General features: G+C 61.2%; 1 protein-coding gene across 1 annotated transcript; it reads left to right on the forward strand.

Moving 5' to 3' along the window:
* Window positions 1–3,658: 3,658 nt before the first annotated feature.
* ZIC5 (Zic family member 5) lies at window positions 3,659–8,744 on the forward strand. Its single transcript, XM_035557085.1, has 2 exons — window positions 3,659–4,886; window positions 8,302–8,744. The coding sequence occupies exons 1-2, from the start codon at window positions 3,659–3,661 to the stop codon at window positions 8,742–8,744; spliced, it is 1,671 nt and encodes a 556-aa protein (XP_035412978.1).
* Window positions 8,745–13,921: the final 5,177 nt, after the last annotated feature.

The raw sequence follows: 13,921 nt of genomic DNA on the forward strand, positions 1-13,921 counted from the left end.
CTGAGTGCACTTTCTCCTTTTCCCCGGGCTGCACACACCGCCCTCACCTTCTTCGCCTCCTTCCCCGGCCACCACCACCCCCGGGCCGGGGGTGTCGGGGGCCTCCCGGGCTGCTCCGAGCCCCCACGGGCTCCCCAGCACGGCAGAGAGGGGCCGGGGATGGAGACGGAGGGAGGAACCGGGGGGATCACACCCCAAAAGTAGGGGCCAGGGTTTTCTTCTCCCCACAGCCCCAGGACGAGGTGTGGGGAGAGCAGGGGGCGTCCCGGCATCCAGGCTGGGATGTGCAGGCCGGCTGAGCGGAGTCTCTCGCAGCGTTGTCTGTCCCACAGACACTCATAAATTCAACAAGATCATCAACAGGATATTAAGTTGCAGGTTACCTTTGATTGTGCCGATCCGAGCCACTTCTAGGCCGTTCGACCTATGACCCGTGAAGACCACATGTGTTGTGCTGCAGCCTCCCTCTGTAAAACACACTTCGGGACAAAAGTTCTTTGTCAGGCTCCAGCAGCAGCGTAATGTAAAAGAAAAAGGGGAAATAATGAAAATCTCAGCCAAAGCTGTAACTTTTAAATGCCTTTTTTTTTTTTTTTTTGCCAAAAAAAAAACGCTTACGGGAGGAACCGGGAAGGAGCACCTCTCTTTCGTGCCATTAATATTTATTATTCTCTCAGTCTCTTTTATATATATATATATATGTATATATATATATCAGTGGTCTGCCCCCCAGCACGGCGGGGCTCGGGGGGGGCACCTCTGCCGGACGCATGGTCGTGGCGGAGGAGAAACTTCCCAACAGAGCGCGCTGGACTTTGTAATACAATTTATGCTGTCATTCATAAATAACAATGCCATATGGTAACCATATTGCTTATACAAGTAAAGCCGTCAAAGTGTCACTATTTGATTTATCTCAACAGCTTCTTCCAGTGGTGACGTTCAGCTACGGGGAGAGGGGAAGGGGGGGGGGGGGGGAGAGCGCAGAGCAAAATTTGGCCTGGCTTTCCTGAGGCCGCCTCTCCCTCTCATTCTCTCTGTACACCTATATCTATATATATATGGACGGAAGGACGGATTTTTTTCTTCTTACGTTGTCCCTATTTGACCAAATCCCCGAAGGGGACGTGCGGGGATGGACCACGCTTTCCCTGGCACCACGCAGGCTGAAAATGGCAAGCGTGGAAGTTATGCCCACAAATCCCCAGCCCACGGGCGCCGGAGGCTCTCGACCCCACAGCCCCGACGGCCCCACAACCTCGACGGCCCCACACGTATAAGCAACCCCGCATGGCCACCTGCGAGCCCTCGGCCTCCCCGTTTAGCATCAGCGTATAAAACATCCCCCCCAGCCCCCTTCCAGAGAGAAGGGGCGCGCAGCCAAGCCCCAAACCTCCTCCCTTTCTCCATTCGGGGTCAGCGTGCCCCTGCCAGACCCCTGCCCGGGTGGGCACCACCAAAGCCCCCCCCGGCCCCGGGTGATGCCCCCGACGGGACGGGATGCGGGGGGGGGGGGGTCCCGTCGCGGGGCCGGGACTGGGGGCGCTGCCCCCCTTTTGCCAGCGCTGGCCGCGCGTGTCCGCGGCGGGGGGCGACCCACGGGCTGCGCTGGTGTGCCCCCACGGCACGGGGCAGCCCCACGGGCGAGGAAAGCCCCCCCCCCCCCCCCCCCCCCCAAAGAGCCGGGCCGAGCGCAGGTCTTGGCGAGGAGAGCTCTCTGGGCAACAGCTCCCCAGCAGAAAGCTCTCCGCGTGGCAAAGCACCGCTCCCCGCTCCCTAACCATCAATGAGGCGCGCATTAAAGACGGTTGTTTGCAAATGGTGTGCGAGGTCGTTAGCATACATTTACATACGGCAGCCCGCCGCACGGCACTTCGCGGCGGAAAACCTCCGACGCCGGGACCCCCCCCCCCCCCCCCCAAAGCCGGGCCGGAGGCGCCAATATTTTGGGGATCCCGGCATGAGCACCTCTTTGGGGGGCTGACCCTTGCTGCGGCCCCCGGGCAGGCCTGCGAGGGGGTCGGGGCAAGGGTCGGTGGGGCCGGGGGGAGCAAAGGGGGGGGGCACAGGGGGGGCGCCCCCCTCTTGCACCGAACGTGGGAACCGGGCGCGTTTACACGCGGGGCTCGGCCAAAAAAAAAAAAAAAAAAAAAAAAAAAAAAACCAAAAAACCCCCAAACCCTCCCAGCCGGCAGCGGCAGGTCAAGCCGCCTGGTTCTTCAGCTATAAAATATTTTCTTTGTTTTACGGCCCCTCGTAAAAAGGAATTGATCGGGGGGATAGATTTGAATTAAGACGTATTAAATCGATGACAGATCCACACCACGCTGCGTTTAACAAGGGCCGGACAAGGAGGCGGGCAGGCGGTGCGGCGGGGCTGCGGCACCACGGCGGCTCGGGCTCGCAACCCCCCAAAAAAAGCATCACAGCCCGGGACCGCAGCCCCCCCAAGGGCCCGGGATGTGGCAGGACGGGGGGGGGGGACACACCGTGTGTGCCGAAAACACGCCTTTGGAGATGGCCCTACCTGCGGAGGGGCTAGACGGAGAGAAGTTTGTTTTTTTTTTTTTTACTACTGTGCAGTAAAACCATCGAGCGGCCCCTTTTAAAAAGCCGGGGGTTATTTATTTGAGCCCCTCTGGGGGCATCAGGTGGCCGGGGGGGATGGATGGTGGCCGGGGGGGTGGATGTCCCTGTCCCCCAGTTCCCACGGGGACACCTCTCCTCCCCGGCCCGCGATGCTCTTCTCCCATGATTTGGGCTGCCCCTCGTCTTTGGGGCACCCCCGTACGGCAGCGCCTTATTTTTGCGGGGGGGAGGGGGGGGGGGGGGGCATTTTCAGCTCCCCTCCATGAGGACCGGGGGGGGGCAGACCTCTCGGCTTCCTGCCTGACCCCCCTTCCCCCCAGATCCCCCCCAGCACCCCAAGGGCTCCCCAAACTCCTCCGGCACATGCGCCGCCGGCCTCACCTCCCCCGCCGCCGCTCACTCGTTTATTTTCCGAAGGGAAGGAATCCCCCCCCCCCCCCCCCCGCCCCTCACCCCCCCGCCCCTCCGCCGGCCGCCTTCTTTTTAGGAACATTTTGGCTGCCTTCCCCCGGCAGTGCTCTTTAACAGCGAGCCCCGGCCGTGAGCACGCTCGGCTGTGTGTGCGCGCGTCGCACCAGGGCGTGCGTTCCCGCGGACGCAGCGAAAAAAAGAAATTCAAGGGGAGGGGGGGGGGAAAGAGGGGAGCCCCCGCAGCAGCCCCCCCCCCCCCCCCCCCGCAGGAGGAGCCCCGCAGCCCCGGGGGAGCCGCAGCTGCAGCTCCGGCCCCTCGGGTGCCGCCGTCGGGGGGGCTCCGCGCGCGCCCCGTCGGGGCCCGGCGCGAAGTTTTGGCCAAGTGCGGCCCCGGGGGGGGCGCGGGGGGCGGCGGGGGCGGATCCCCGCGGCGCCGCCGGCCTGAAAGGGAGCCAATGGAGCGGCCCCCGCGCGCTGCCAATCATCGGGACCCGTCCAATCCCTCCGGCGCCGCGGCCGAGCGGTGCCCCCCCCCGCGGCGCCGCTCAAATGTTGGTGAGCGCTCTGCCAATCGCGGGCGGGCAGAGCGGGCGCGGGGCCGCGCGGAGTTGGGAGCGCAGACAAAAGAAGTTAAAGGGCCGCTTTTTAACGTGCATACATGTTTCCGAAGGCGGGCAGAGGGAAAAAAATAGCGGCGGGCAGCGTAGATGGGCCCGGCGGTGTCGGTATGGAGCCCCCCTTGAGCAAGAGGAGCCCGGCCCTGAGGCTGGCGGATTTGGCAGCGGCTCAGCCCCACCCGCACCAGCACATGACAGGCTTCCCGGGGCTGGGGACCCACCACGGCCACCCCCACCACGCGGCCCACCTCCACCCGGGGGACGCGGGCGGCGACCCCGGCGGCGCCCTCCCTCCGCTGGGCCCCGAGCACATGGCGCAGCCCGCCGCCGCCCTCAAGCTCGCCCCCGAGGCGCTCACCGCCGCCGCCGCCGCCGCCGCCGCCGCCTTCTCCGCGCCCTCCGCCGCCGCCGCCGCCGCCGCCGCCGCCGCCGCCGCCTCCGCCGCCGTCTACGCGCCGCCCGCCGCCGCCCTGCCGGGCTACCCGTCGGGGGGCGCCTCGGCCCGGGACTTCCTCCTGCGCCGGGACCCCCAGGCCTCCGCGCAGGGGGCCGCGGGCGAGCAGCACCCGCCCGCCGGCTCCCCTCACCTCCCACCGCCCCACGGCGTGTTCGTGCCGCCGGCCGCCGGCGCCTACGGCTCCCCCGACGGCGCGCACGCCGCCGCCGCCTTCCCCCCGCCGCCGCCGCCGCCGCCGCCGCCGGCCGGCGAGCGGCAGCCGCCGCTGAACGGGCAGCTGCGCCTGGGGCTGGCGGCCGGCGAGCTGTACGGCCGCGCCGAGGCGCACTACGGGGCCGCCGCCGCCGCCTCGGCGCTGCAGGGCTACGGCCCCGTCGGGCTGGGGCTGGCGGCGGCGGGCCACGGGCAGCCGCCCCCTCCCCACGGCCCCCACGGGCAGCCGCACGTCGGGGCGGCGGCCGGAGCCTTCCTGCGCTACATGCGGCAGCCCATCAAGCAGGAGCTGATCTGCAAGTGGATCGAGCGGGAGGTGCCGGCGGGGGGCAGGAAGCCCTGCTCCAAAACTTTCGGCACCATGCAGGAGCTGGTGAGCCATGTCACCGTGGAGCACGTCGGCGGGCCCGAGCAGAGCAGCCACGTGTGCTACTGGGAGGAGTGTCCCCGCGAAGGCAAGCCCTTCAAAGCGAAATACAAACTCATCAACCACATCCGAGTGCACACGGGAGAGAAGCCCTTCCCCTGCCCCTTCCCCGGCTGCGGGAAGGTCTTCGCCCGCTCCGAAAACCTCAAGATCCACAAGCGGACTCACACAGGTGGGTATTCCCCCGCCCCTCCCGGCCTTCCCTCTCCCCCTCTCTGGTTTGTTTTTTTTTTTTTTTCCTTTTTTTTTTTCCCCCTTTCCCCCCTCTTTTCCTCCTCTCCTACGTACCGCCGCCCATGTGACTCTCCCATCAATAAGTACCGCCGGCGGCCCGCGGGACGCGCGCACGCGGCCACGCACGGCCACGCGGACGGACAGGCGGACACGCCGACGGACACGCGGCCCCCCCCCCCCCCCCCCCCCCCCGCCGCCGGCAGCTCTCTCTCCCCACCCCCTCGGCCCCGCAGCCCGGCCCCGACCCGCCGGGGCCCCGGGGGCAGAGCCAGAAGAAGCGGGGACGAGACGGGCGCACGTCGGGGGGGCCGCGGGTCTCGCCGCCCCCCATCCGCCCGGCCCCGGGGCATCCCCTTGGGGCCGGTGCCACGCCTCGGGAGAGCAGCGAGAGGACGGCGGCCCCGCTTCGACCCCCTTCTGCGACCGGGGGGGCGCCGGGACCCCGCCGTCGGGGGTGCCCCCCTACCGGAGACGCTCCCGCCCCGGTCCCGGGGTGGGTGCGCGGCCGCCGGAGGATGCTGCTGCCCTCTCCCCGAGGACCCCAAAGGAAAAGGGGAAAGCAGCCCCGGCTGGCGGCTGGGAGCTGCGGGAGGAGGGCAGCGGGGCTCCCGGGCGCAGCCCTGCGCCGGGTTTCGGGGGGCGCTTGAGCGGCGTTCGCCTCTTTTTTATTATTATTTTTCCCCTTTCTTTCTTTCTTTCTTTTTTTTTTTTTTTCATTTTTTCCCTTTCTTCCTCCTCCCTCCTCGCCTCTCCCGAACTACGCATTTCGCTCCGGGTGTAAAAAAAAAAAAACAAACAAAAAAACAAAAAACAAAACCGCCTCCGCCGAAAACGAACGAAGCCGGGATTTATCGCGGTAGACAAATATTATTCCTCCGAGGACGCTTAAGGAAGTGGAGTTCACATAATTGCTTTCTTGATTTATTGCGCGTTGCTCGGCGAGGGAAAAGCGGCGAGCGCTGCGACGTGTCGTCCCGATGTCAAAGCAAATGGCCCGTGGCCGAAAGGATTAGAGGGGTTTATCTCCCGAATATACCGTCCCGGAGCCCCCGCATGCGGCTTTGCGGGGAGCCCTGCGGGGCCGGGGGGGGGCTTCCTCCCGGCTCCTGGCGGCGCTGGCGGCGGCGCTGCGGGACGAGCTGAGAGCCGGAGGCATTTCCGAGCCGCCTGCTCCGCCGGCCGTGCTCCTGGCACCCAGCCGTGCCCATCTGCCTGCCTTCGGGGAGCCGCACCCGGCCGCGGAGCTCCCCGGCTCCCCCCTGCCCCTGCCCCGCCGCGGCTCCGAGGGGAAGGGAGAGGGTGCGGGGGGATTTGGGGGTGGGGGGGGTGGGGTTGGGGGGGTGGGGTTGGGGTGAGGGATTCGACGGGAAAAGCGACCCCCAAAAAATAACCGCAGTACCTAAATGCATACCGGGGGGGGGGTGGGGGGTGGGATTCGCTGCTCCGAGCTGCGGCCGAGCGTCGCCAGGAGGCGGAGGGGCAAAAAGAAAAGGAAAAAAAAAAAAAAAAAAAAAGCTGCCGGCTCAAAAGGGAGGCCCGAGCAGCAACAAAGGGAGGCCCCAGGCCATGCTTCCCCTCCCCGGGGCGAGGGGCCGCGGGCGTGGGGCCGGGGGGCGCCTTCCCCCCCCCCCCCCCCCCCCCCCCCAGACCCCTCGCAGGGGGATTTCGCACCCTCCACGCAGCTCCCCCGGGCTGTGAGCTCCCCGAGGGCTTTCCGCTCTCCCCCGGCCCCTCGAGGAGCCCACAGCCCCCGGGAGGGCTCCCACGCGTGAGCCCACGGGGGGAAGCGGCCCCCACGCAGGAACAACCGAGCAGCCCCCCAGGAACCGGGGGGGGGGGGGGGCGGGGGGCGTGCAGGAGTCTGCGGCAGCCCCCCCGAGTGACGGCTCGGCCCACGGGAGGGGAAAGGGGGAAAGGGATCGCGACCCTCGCCCCCACGCCCTCCCCACGGCCGGCCCTCGCGTGGACGAGGCGCTGCAGCACCTCCCGCCCGTCCCTACCAGATGAATTGCTCTAATTTCGCAGCTCCGGCGGCTGGGAGCACGGGAGGTTGGCTGGCAGGCCCTTCCTTTATTACGGGCGTTTTTTTCCGGGAGGGGCGAAATAATGACACCGTAATTGCGTGTAAGTCATCAGGGGACTGTGCGCGCCTCCGCTAATCCCCCTGGCCCTAATTCGGGTGCCCGCCGCTCGCCCCTTTTCCCCTCTCCCTTGGCAGCTGCGCCGTGCCACTCAGCCCCTTTTCGGGGGACAAACCCCCAGAAGCTTCCCGGCGGCTTTCCTGGGCCTGCAGGTCGCCGTCCGTACAAGGAGCCGGCGCTCGGCCCCCCCAAACCCTCCCCCCCCCCAAATCCCTCCGTGCCCCCGCCGCTTTCTGCCCCGGGCAGCGCGGCCCCGTCCTTGGGACGGAACCACCCCAAAATGGGGCCGCTCGGACCGGACCCCCCCGTCAGCCTGCCGGGACCCTCCTTGCTGCAGATTTTTGGGGGGGGGGCAGCACCCACGGGAGGCGCCGCCGTGTCCCTCCGTGGGAGGCTTGGGGGCTCCCACTCGGGAGTCCCCGTCGGGAGCCCCCCAGCTGCCTTTTTCTTAGCATCGCATCCTGTTTTTTTTTATTATTAAATAAAAGAAAAATAAAAACGAACTCGCTCTTCCCAGTGCTACCTCATCGCTGGTGGGTGAGCGGGTTTTAATTGAAAAAGTTGACGTGTAAATAGGCTGCAGAGGCACGTGTTTCTATAGAAACAGCAGGGAAATAGCGTTTTTTTTATTTTTTTTTTAATAATAATAATAAAAAAAATCATTTCCTTTTCCCATCGCAGCTTTGGGTTAAACCCCAGGGGGGGGTTATGGAGGGAGGGGAGCCGCAGCCCCCCCGTCGCCCCGGGGCGGGCTGGCTGTCCCCCGGGGGTGTCCCCGCTCACGTCTGGGTGCTCAAACAGGTGTTGCATGGGCTCCCCAAGCCCGACCTGTCCCCCGGCGCAGCGAGGGGATTAGGCGAGAGCTGTGCCAGCCTGTGGGCAAACACCAGCCCTGGAAGGCAGAGGCGGCGGGCCGTTTTGTTTGGGGTTGCTCATTAGGGCCGTAATGAACGCTCCTCGTGTGCGCCGAAGGCGGCCGGGTCCTGCCGGGGGTGGGGAGCTGGGGGGGGGGGGGTCATTTTTGGCCGGTTTGACGGCTTGCAACACCAGGCGGTGAGGCTCCTCGGGGAAATCCCAAGCCCCCCGACGTGTCCCGGGTGCCCTGGGAGGGGGGGCGAAGGGGAAAAAAAAAAAAGGGGGGGGGGGTGAGGGGCGGGGGGGTCTCGTCCCGGTGCCGGGGGCCGTAACCACCCGGTCGCTGTTTGCCGGCAGGGGAGAAGCCCTTCAAGTGCGAGTTCGACGGCTGCGACAGGAAGTTCGCCAACAGCAGCGACCGAAAGAAGCACTCCCACGTCCACACCAGCGACAAGCCCTACTACTGCAAGATCCGGGGCTGCGACAAGTCCTACACCCACCCCAGCTCCCTGCGCAAGCACATGAAGATCCACTGCAAGTCCCCGCCGCCCTCCCCGCCGCCCCCGGGCTGCTACGCGGCCGCCGGGCCCCCCGACGGGCCGCTGCCCCCCGAGGCCGACCCCGCGGCAGAGCCGCCCCGTGTCCCCTTGTCCCCGCCGGTCACCAACCTCAGCGAGTGGTACGTCTGCCAGGCCGGCGGGGCCCCCCGACGGCCGCGCACCCCCTCCAGCCGCGCCGCCTCGCCGGCCTCCGAGGGGGACGAGCCCCACAGGACCTCGGGGGGCAGAGCCGCCCCCTAGGGCCGGGCCGGGCCGGGGCCGAGCCGAGCCGTGCCGAGCCGTGCCGTCGACGCCCCGGCCCCGGCCCAGCCGCCTTGGCACCGCGGGCTGGCGTGGAAGCGCCGTCAGGTTTGACCCGCGCTATTTATTCCGTGTACGAAACCCTATGGTGTTTGTACGGTAACTAATTTAATTAAAGACACTCGGACCTTCTTCTTCCCTTTTTTTTTTTTTTTTAATTTTTATTTTTATATGGTTTTTACTATTTTTGTCGATCTCTCTCTCCCGTTCTGCTGCGCACAGGAACGCCGCCACGCCGAGCCACATCCCCGGCCCCCGCGGAGCTGCCCCCGGCCGTGCCATAAGGGGGGGGGGGGGCGGCCGGGACCGGGGCCGGGCGGGGGTCGCACAGGCTGGGAGCGCCCCCAGCCCCTCCTGGGCAGCCCCCCGGAGCCCCTCGCAACCTCCTGAAGCCGGCACCTGCTGGGGCCGCCGCCGGCCGAGGGCAGGGTGCGCTCCCCGTAAATGAACTAAAGGGGGTTTTACCCCCCCCCCCCGTCCCCGTCCCCGCAGCTCAGCCCCGGTACGCTCGTTGCCGAGGCGCTGTCGGTGCGGCCCCGTTCCTTTCCGCCTCGGCTGCGACCATGTGCGAGAGATTTGGGGACGGGGAGACAAAAGGGGGCAGCGCTCCCTCCCCGCTCCTCCGCGGTCTGTACGCTCACGGCTCCCCAGCCACGGCCGGAGAATAAAAGCAACCCGCTGCTGCTTGACAACTGTGATACTGTGATGCATTATTATTATTTTTTAAATGAAAATAATAATTAATAATTAATAATAATAATAATAATAATAATAATAACAATGCGAAAGCTGACGGCGATTTCCCGTTGTCTCGGTCCCGGTGCTTATTTCCCCTGCTGCAAAACGCAAGGTGCCAGCTCCCCTCGCAGAGAAGGACGGGGGGCACCGGCTGGGGGGGGGGGGAGTGCGGGTCCGGGGGCGTTTTTGTCATTTTTATTTCCCGTGTTTCGGAGTTTTGTTCCCCCCCACCCCCGGCCCAGCCCCTGCCTGCTTGCACCCCTGCCTTCCCCCGGGGCTGGCGGCCGGGTCACCTGGGAGGGGGCACCCGAGAGAGCGGGGGGGGAGGGTGGGATGGGGTCGGGGCTCCAGCCCCCCCCCCCAGGACCCCCAAGGGGCTTGGGGGGGCGCAAATAACCCAAAGGGCGCTGGCTCTGCCCCCGGGGCTGCGGGCCGGGAAGTGGCAGCCTCTCCCCTCCCCCAGGGGCTGTGGAAATTTGTTTTGTGTGCCGTGAATGGTTGATGTGGTCTTGTCATTGTTAATAACGTGTACGCGAACGCGATTATTTTGTACAGTTGAATTAATTTATTTTCTGACATCATCCTTCTCTCTTTTTTTTTTTTTTTTTTCCCCTCCTCCCGGAAGAGTACAGAGCACACCAAAGAAAATTCTATTATTAATTTTGGTGATGGATTGTTGTTTATGATGCTGTGGTTTGTACAAAAAAAAAAAAATCATTATATTTTTTAGCTTACTTGAATGAACCATGTAATGTGAAACAGACTCTTCCTGCATGTCCTCTGTGCGGTGTGTTGGTGATGATATATATATATATAGTTCATAGAGCTATTATATTATTAGTACAGTGCATGGTGCTGTCACTCTGGAAGCCTTTAAACGTTGTCTTCGTATTGTTGTGTTGGATATAAAGAAGCAGACATTACTTTAAAAACAAAACCGAGAAAACTTGAATAGACAATAATTTTTTAAAGTTCGTTTGATTTGCTTCTTATTCGTTTTTTTTTTTCCGAAGCCCATTTGAATAAATAGGAAATAATAAAGTAAGGTACGGACTTTTTAAAGAATAATTTATGTAATGTAATCTTATTAGAGATATTTTCGTGCTGATTTGTAAACGAACTTTTTAATTTATGCATTTTTTTCAACAACAGATTGCACTATACATTACTACATGGCAGGGTTTATAAAATACGGCTCTGGGGGATATAGCACTATTTTTATGTACTCGCTACACGTAGGGTCACACACTTGCCCATCCGTTTTCTGACACATGATACCTCCTGAATAAAACCGTAGCAATTAAAAAAAAAAAATCCCCCTCCCCTCTGTAAACCCGACAAAAAGCAAAATATTAAAAAAAAAAAAAAAAAGAGAAAAAAAAAAAAGGAAGGCGATGGTACAAATGAATAAAAACCTTATTTCTCTGTCTCGCACGTGCCTTACTGACAGGCGAGGGCCGGGCAGCGGCGAGGGCTCGCACGGCGGGGCCGAGGCGGGGGCGCAGCAGCGCGGAGGCGGCCGCGGGGGCGGCCCGGGGCCGGAGCCGGGACCCGCGGAGCTTTTCCCGGCACGGCGCCCGAGACCCGCCCGGGTTTCCTCTTCTGGGCTTGCGGCCGTGCCCACGCGTGGGGGTTTTCCCGCGGGGGCTCATGGACCGACGTCCCCAAGGAGGTCGGCCCCGACGGGGGGAGGTGGGGGGGTGCGTGGGGAGGTGGGTAACACGCAGGGGAAAGTCAGGCGTTTGTATTTTTCGTCTCTCTCAAGGACAGCTAACCGAAGCATCAGCACCGACAAATCCAGTCAATTACGGTGTTAATATTTCTGCCGGAACAAATATGAAATAAAATCTTCCTGGCATCCAGTCTCCTCTGACTGACACTAGCGAGTTAAGTATCTCTGGTTTCCGGGAGAAGAGACGGTGGAGAAACCGTATGCCAGAAGATGGTTCCGAAACACGTTTCACGCCAGGCTAGAAATCATGTCAGGAGATCGCGTGAATGAAAAAAGTTTTCAGGAGCTGCGAGAGAACACGCATTTCCCTGGCAGTGACTTCGGGAGGGAAAAGCTGAGAGAAACCTGCTGCTGGAAAAAGAGTGGGCAACGTCCTCGAGGATTTTTTTCCTTTCTTTCCCCTCATTTTCCTCTTTTCTTTTTCATTTTCTTTCTTTCTTTCTTTCTTTCTTTCTTTCTTTCTTTCTTTCTTTCTTTCTTTCTTTCTTTCTTTCTTTCTCTATCCCTTCCCTCTTTCTCACTCTCTTTCTTCCTTCCCCACTTTTTCTTTCTTTTCTTCCTTCATAAAATAAAATAAATAAAACTAGCCCAAGATTTTTTTTTCCACGTAATTTACAGATGCTCGAAGATGACTGGTCAAAATGTCAAGAACAGTTTCACCAAAAGGTTATAGTGTTTTTTAAGTCAGTTTTGTTAAATGTGGTAAAGGTGAAACAGGTTGCAAAGAGTTGTTTCAAGCAGAATGACAATAACCAACATACGAAGCAGAAAAACACTCATAAATGAGGGCTCCAATCAATGGGAAAACTTATAGCTCTCTAATGAAGTTTCTTGTGAAAAGGAGGGCGACACAAAGCCACCGAGACATGAATCATTCATGGGAAATATAAAAGATAAAAGATATCTGACAATGAGCAGAACCTTGTATAGAGTGTATAAAACAAGTTTCCCCTTCTTATTTTCTGCTTTAAACCGCACAATCTCCCGCTCCTAGTGTTCTCTGTCCGGCCTATAGAGTTAAAATTGACCAGTGCACGTCCTGCGCCACTTCAAAGTAATTTAGCCCAGAACGGAAGGCTTGGCGCTTGGACAATCTTCATGGTGTGTTAAGATTTCTATGGCAATTGGCAAGCAAGACGTTCCCATCTGAATATGGCTCAAAGAAAGCCACTTATTGACACTGAGTTGGCCATCATCAAAGACTTCATCTTTTCTAGGCAAAACGTGTTCCTAACAAACACTGTTTAAATCATCTACCTTTGTATTCAGGGCTGGGAGACATCTCGCCACACACTGCTGCCGGCGCCCGGCCCTCCAAAGGGCAGAGCCGCGAAGTTTGAAGGGGCTCCGAAATTTCGGGAGTGTGGGAAATGACCGGGGGGGGGGGGGGGGGGGGCCGGGGCCGGGGGGGGGCGGCGGGCCGTGCCCCCCAGCACGCACGTATGCGCGGGGGGACACGCGTGTGCGCGCATATACACGCGTGCACGCGCACATACACACATGTACACGCGTGTACAAGCACGTACGCGCACACATCCACGTATGCACCCCCCTCGCACACCCGTATAGCCCCCCCCTCCCCGGTCCGGGACACCCAAAGGCGGCCCCGCAGCCGCCGGCACACCCGCACCCACGCTCCCGCATTCACCCCCACAGCACGCAAGTGCCTAATCAGGCAGGGAGAAGTTCAAAGGCAGGTTCTTTGAAATTCAAACTACTGCTTTTATGGTACATCAACATGGAGCGTTAGGATTGCTATGGCAATGAGCGCAGCAAAAGCAAGCTGCATTTAAAATAGTCCACCTCGATTCGAGACACTCTATTAAGATACAGTTGCGGTGACCTTTAGTTTCATGCCGCGTTAGCGCAGTCAATTTTCACTTCATCAGAACGCCTCATATTTTTGGCCTCTCTCCCAGCCCCCCCATTCAAAGCCCCCCCCCCCCCCCCCCCCCCCCCGTTTCTTTTTTAGGACCCGTGGCGGCATCGCCCCCTCCAAGCGCAGCAGGTAAACAAACAAGCAGATACGCGGGGAAGAAGCTCCCGCTCCGGCTCTCCTCCTCCTCGGCCCCCCTCTCCTTTTCCCACCTAAGCACTTTTATTTGCAGAGCGATTGTTCTTTGTTTATTTAATACAAGTGCTGTGTGAATGGTGAAAAATAAACACGATGAAAAATAACCAAACAGATGATTCCGCCAAGTGAAAAAGCCCGGACTTAATAAAAGTGCGAGGCAGTCACCGTTGAATGAGAAGCCCTTTGAAGTGGAACTTATTATAGGAAGAATACTTTTTGGTTTCCCTAACGACGCCGCTGAATTGAAAGGGCTCTCCTTTGTCACCGATTTGTTCTCCTTTGCCGGGATGCCCGCAGAAATTACTTCCATGGGCTGCCTTAACATGCAGCCTGCAAAGCGGGAACTTCCCCGGCGCAGACTCGCAGACGCCGCTCCCCTCGGGACAAAAAACCCGCAGCGCACCCCAGCCTCTCGCCCGAGCCCCCTCTTTTGGGGGCCCCTCGCCCCGTGCCCCCGCCGCGGGCTGGGGGCGCCGCCCCGACCCCCCCCCCCCCCCCCCCCCCCCATTCCCCGACCCCCTCTCCGGGGGTTTTCCCAGGCAGAGCCGGGTTTAATAAGGGTCGTTTATTACG

This window comes from Cygnus atratus, chromosome 1 (assembly GCF_013377495.2).
Source record: "Cygnus atratus isolate AKBS03 ecotype Queensland, Australia chromosome 1, CAtr_DNAZoo_HiC_assembly, whole genome shotgun sequence".
In the NCBI taxonomy this organism is placed as follows: domain Eukaryota; kingdom Metazoa; phylum Chordata; class Aves; order Anseriformes; family Anatidae; genus Cygnus; species Cygnus atratus.

Bases quoted from the DNA above. Each gene is read 5' to 3' on its own strand.
- ZIC5 (XM_035557085.1), top strand. From the start codon at position 3,659: ATGTTTCCGAAGGCGGGCAGAGGGAAAAAAATAGCGGCGGGCAGCGTA. The intron at 4,887-8,301 runs GTGGGTATTCCC...GTTTGCCGGCAG, and splicing joins CCACAAGCGGACTCACACAG to GGGAGAAGCCCTTCAAGTGC.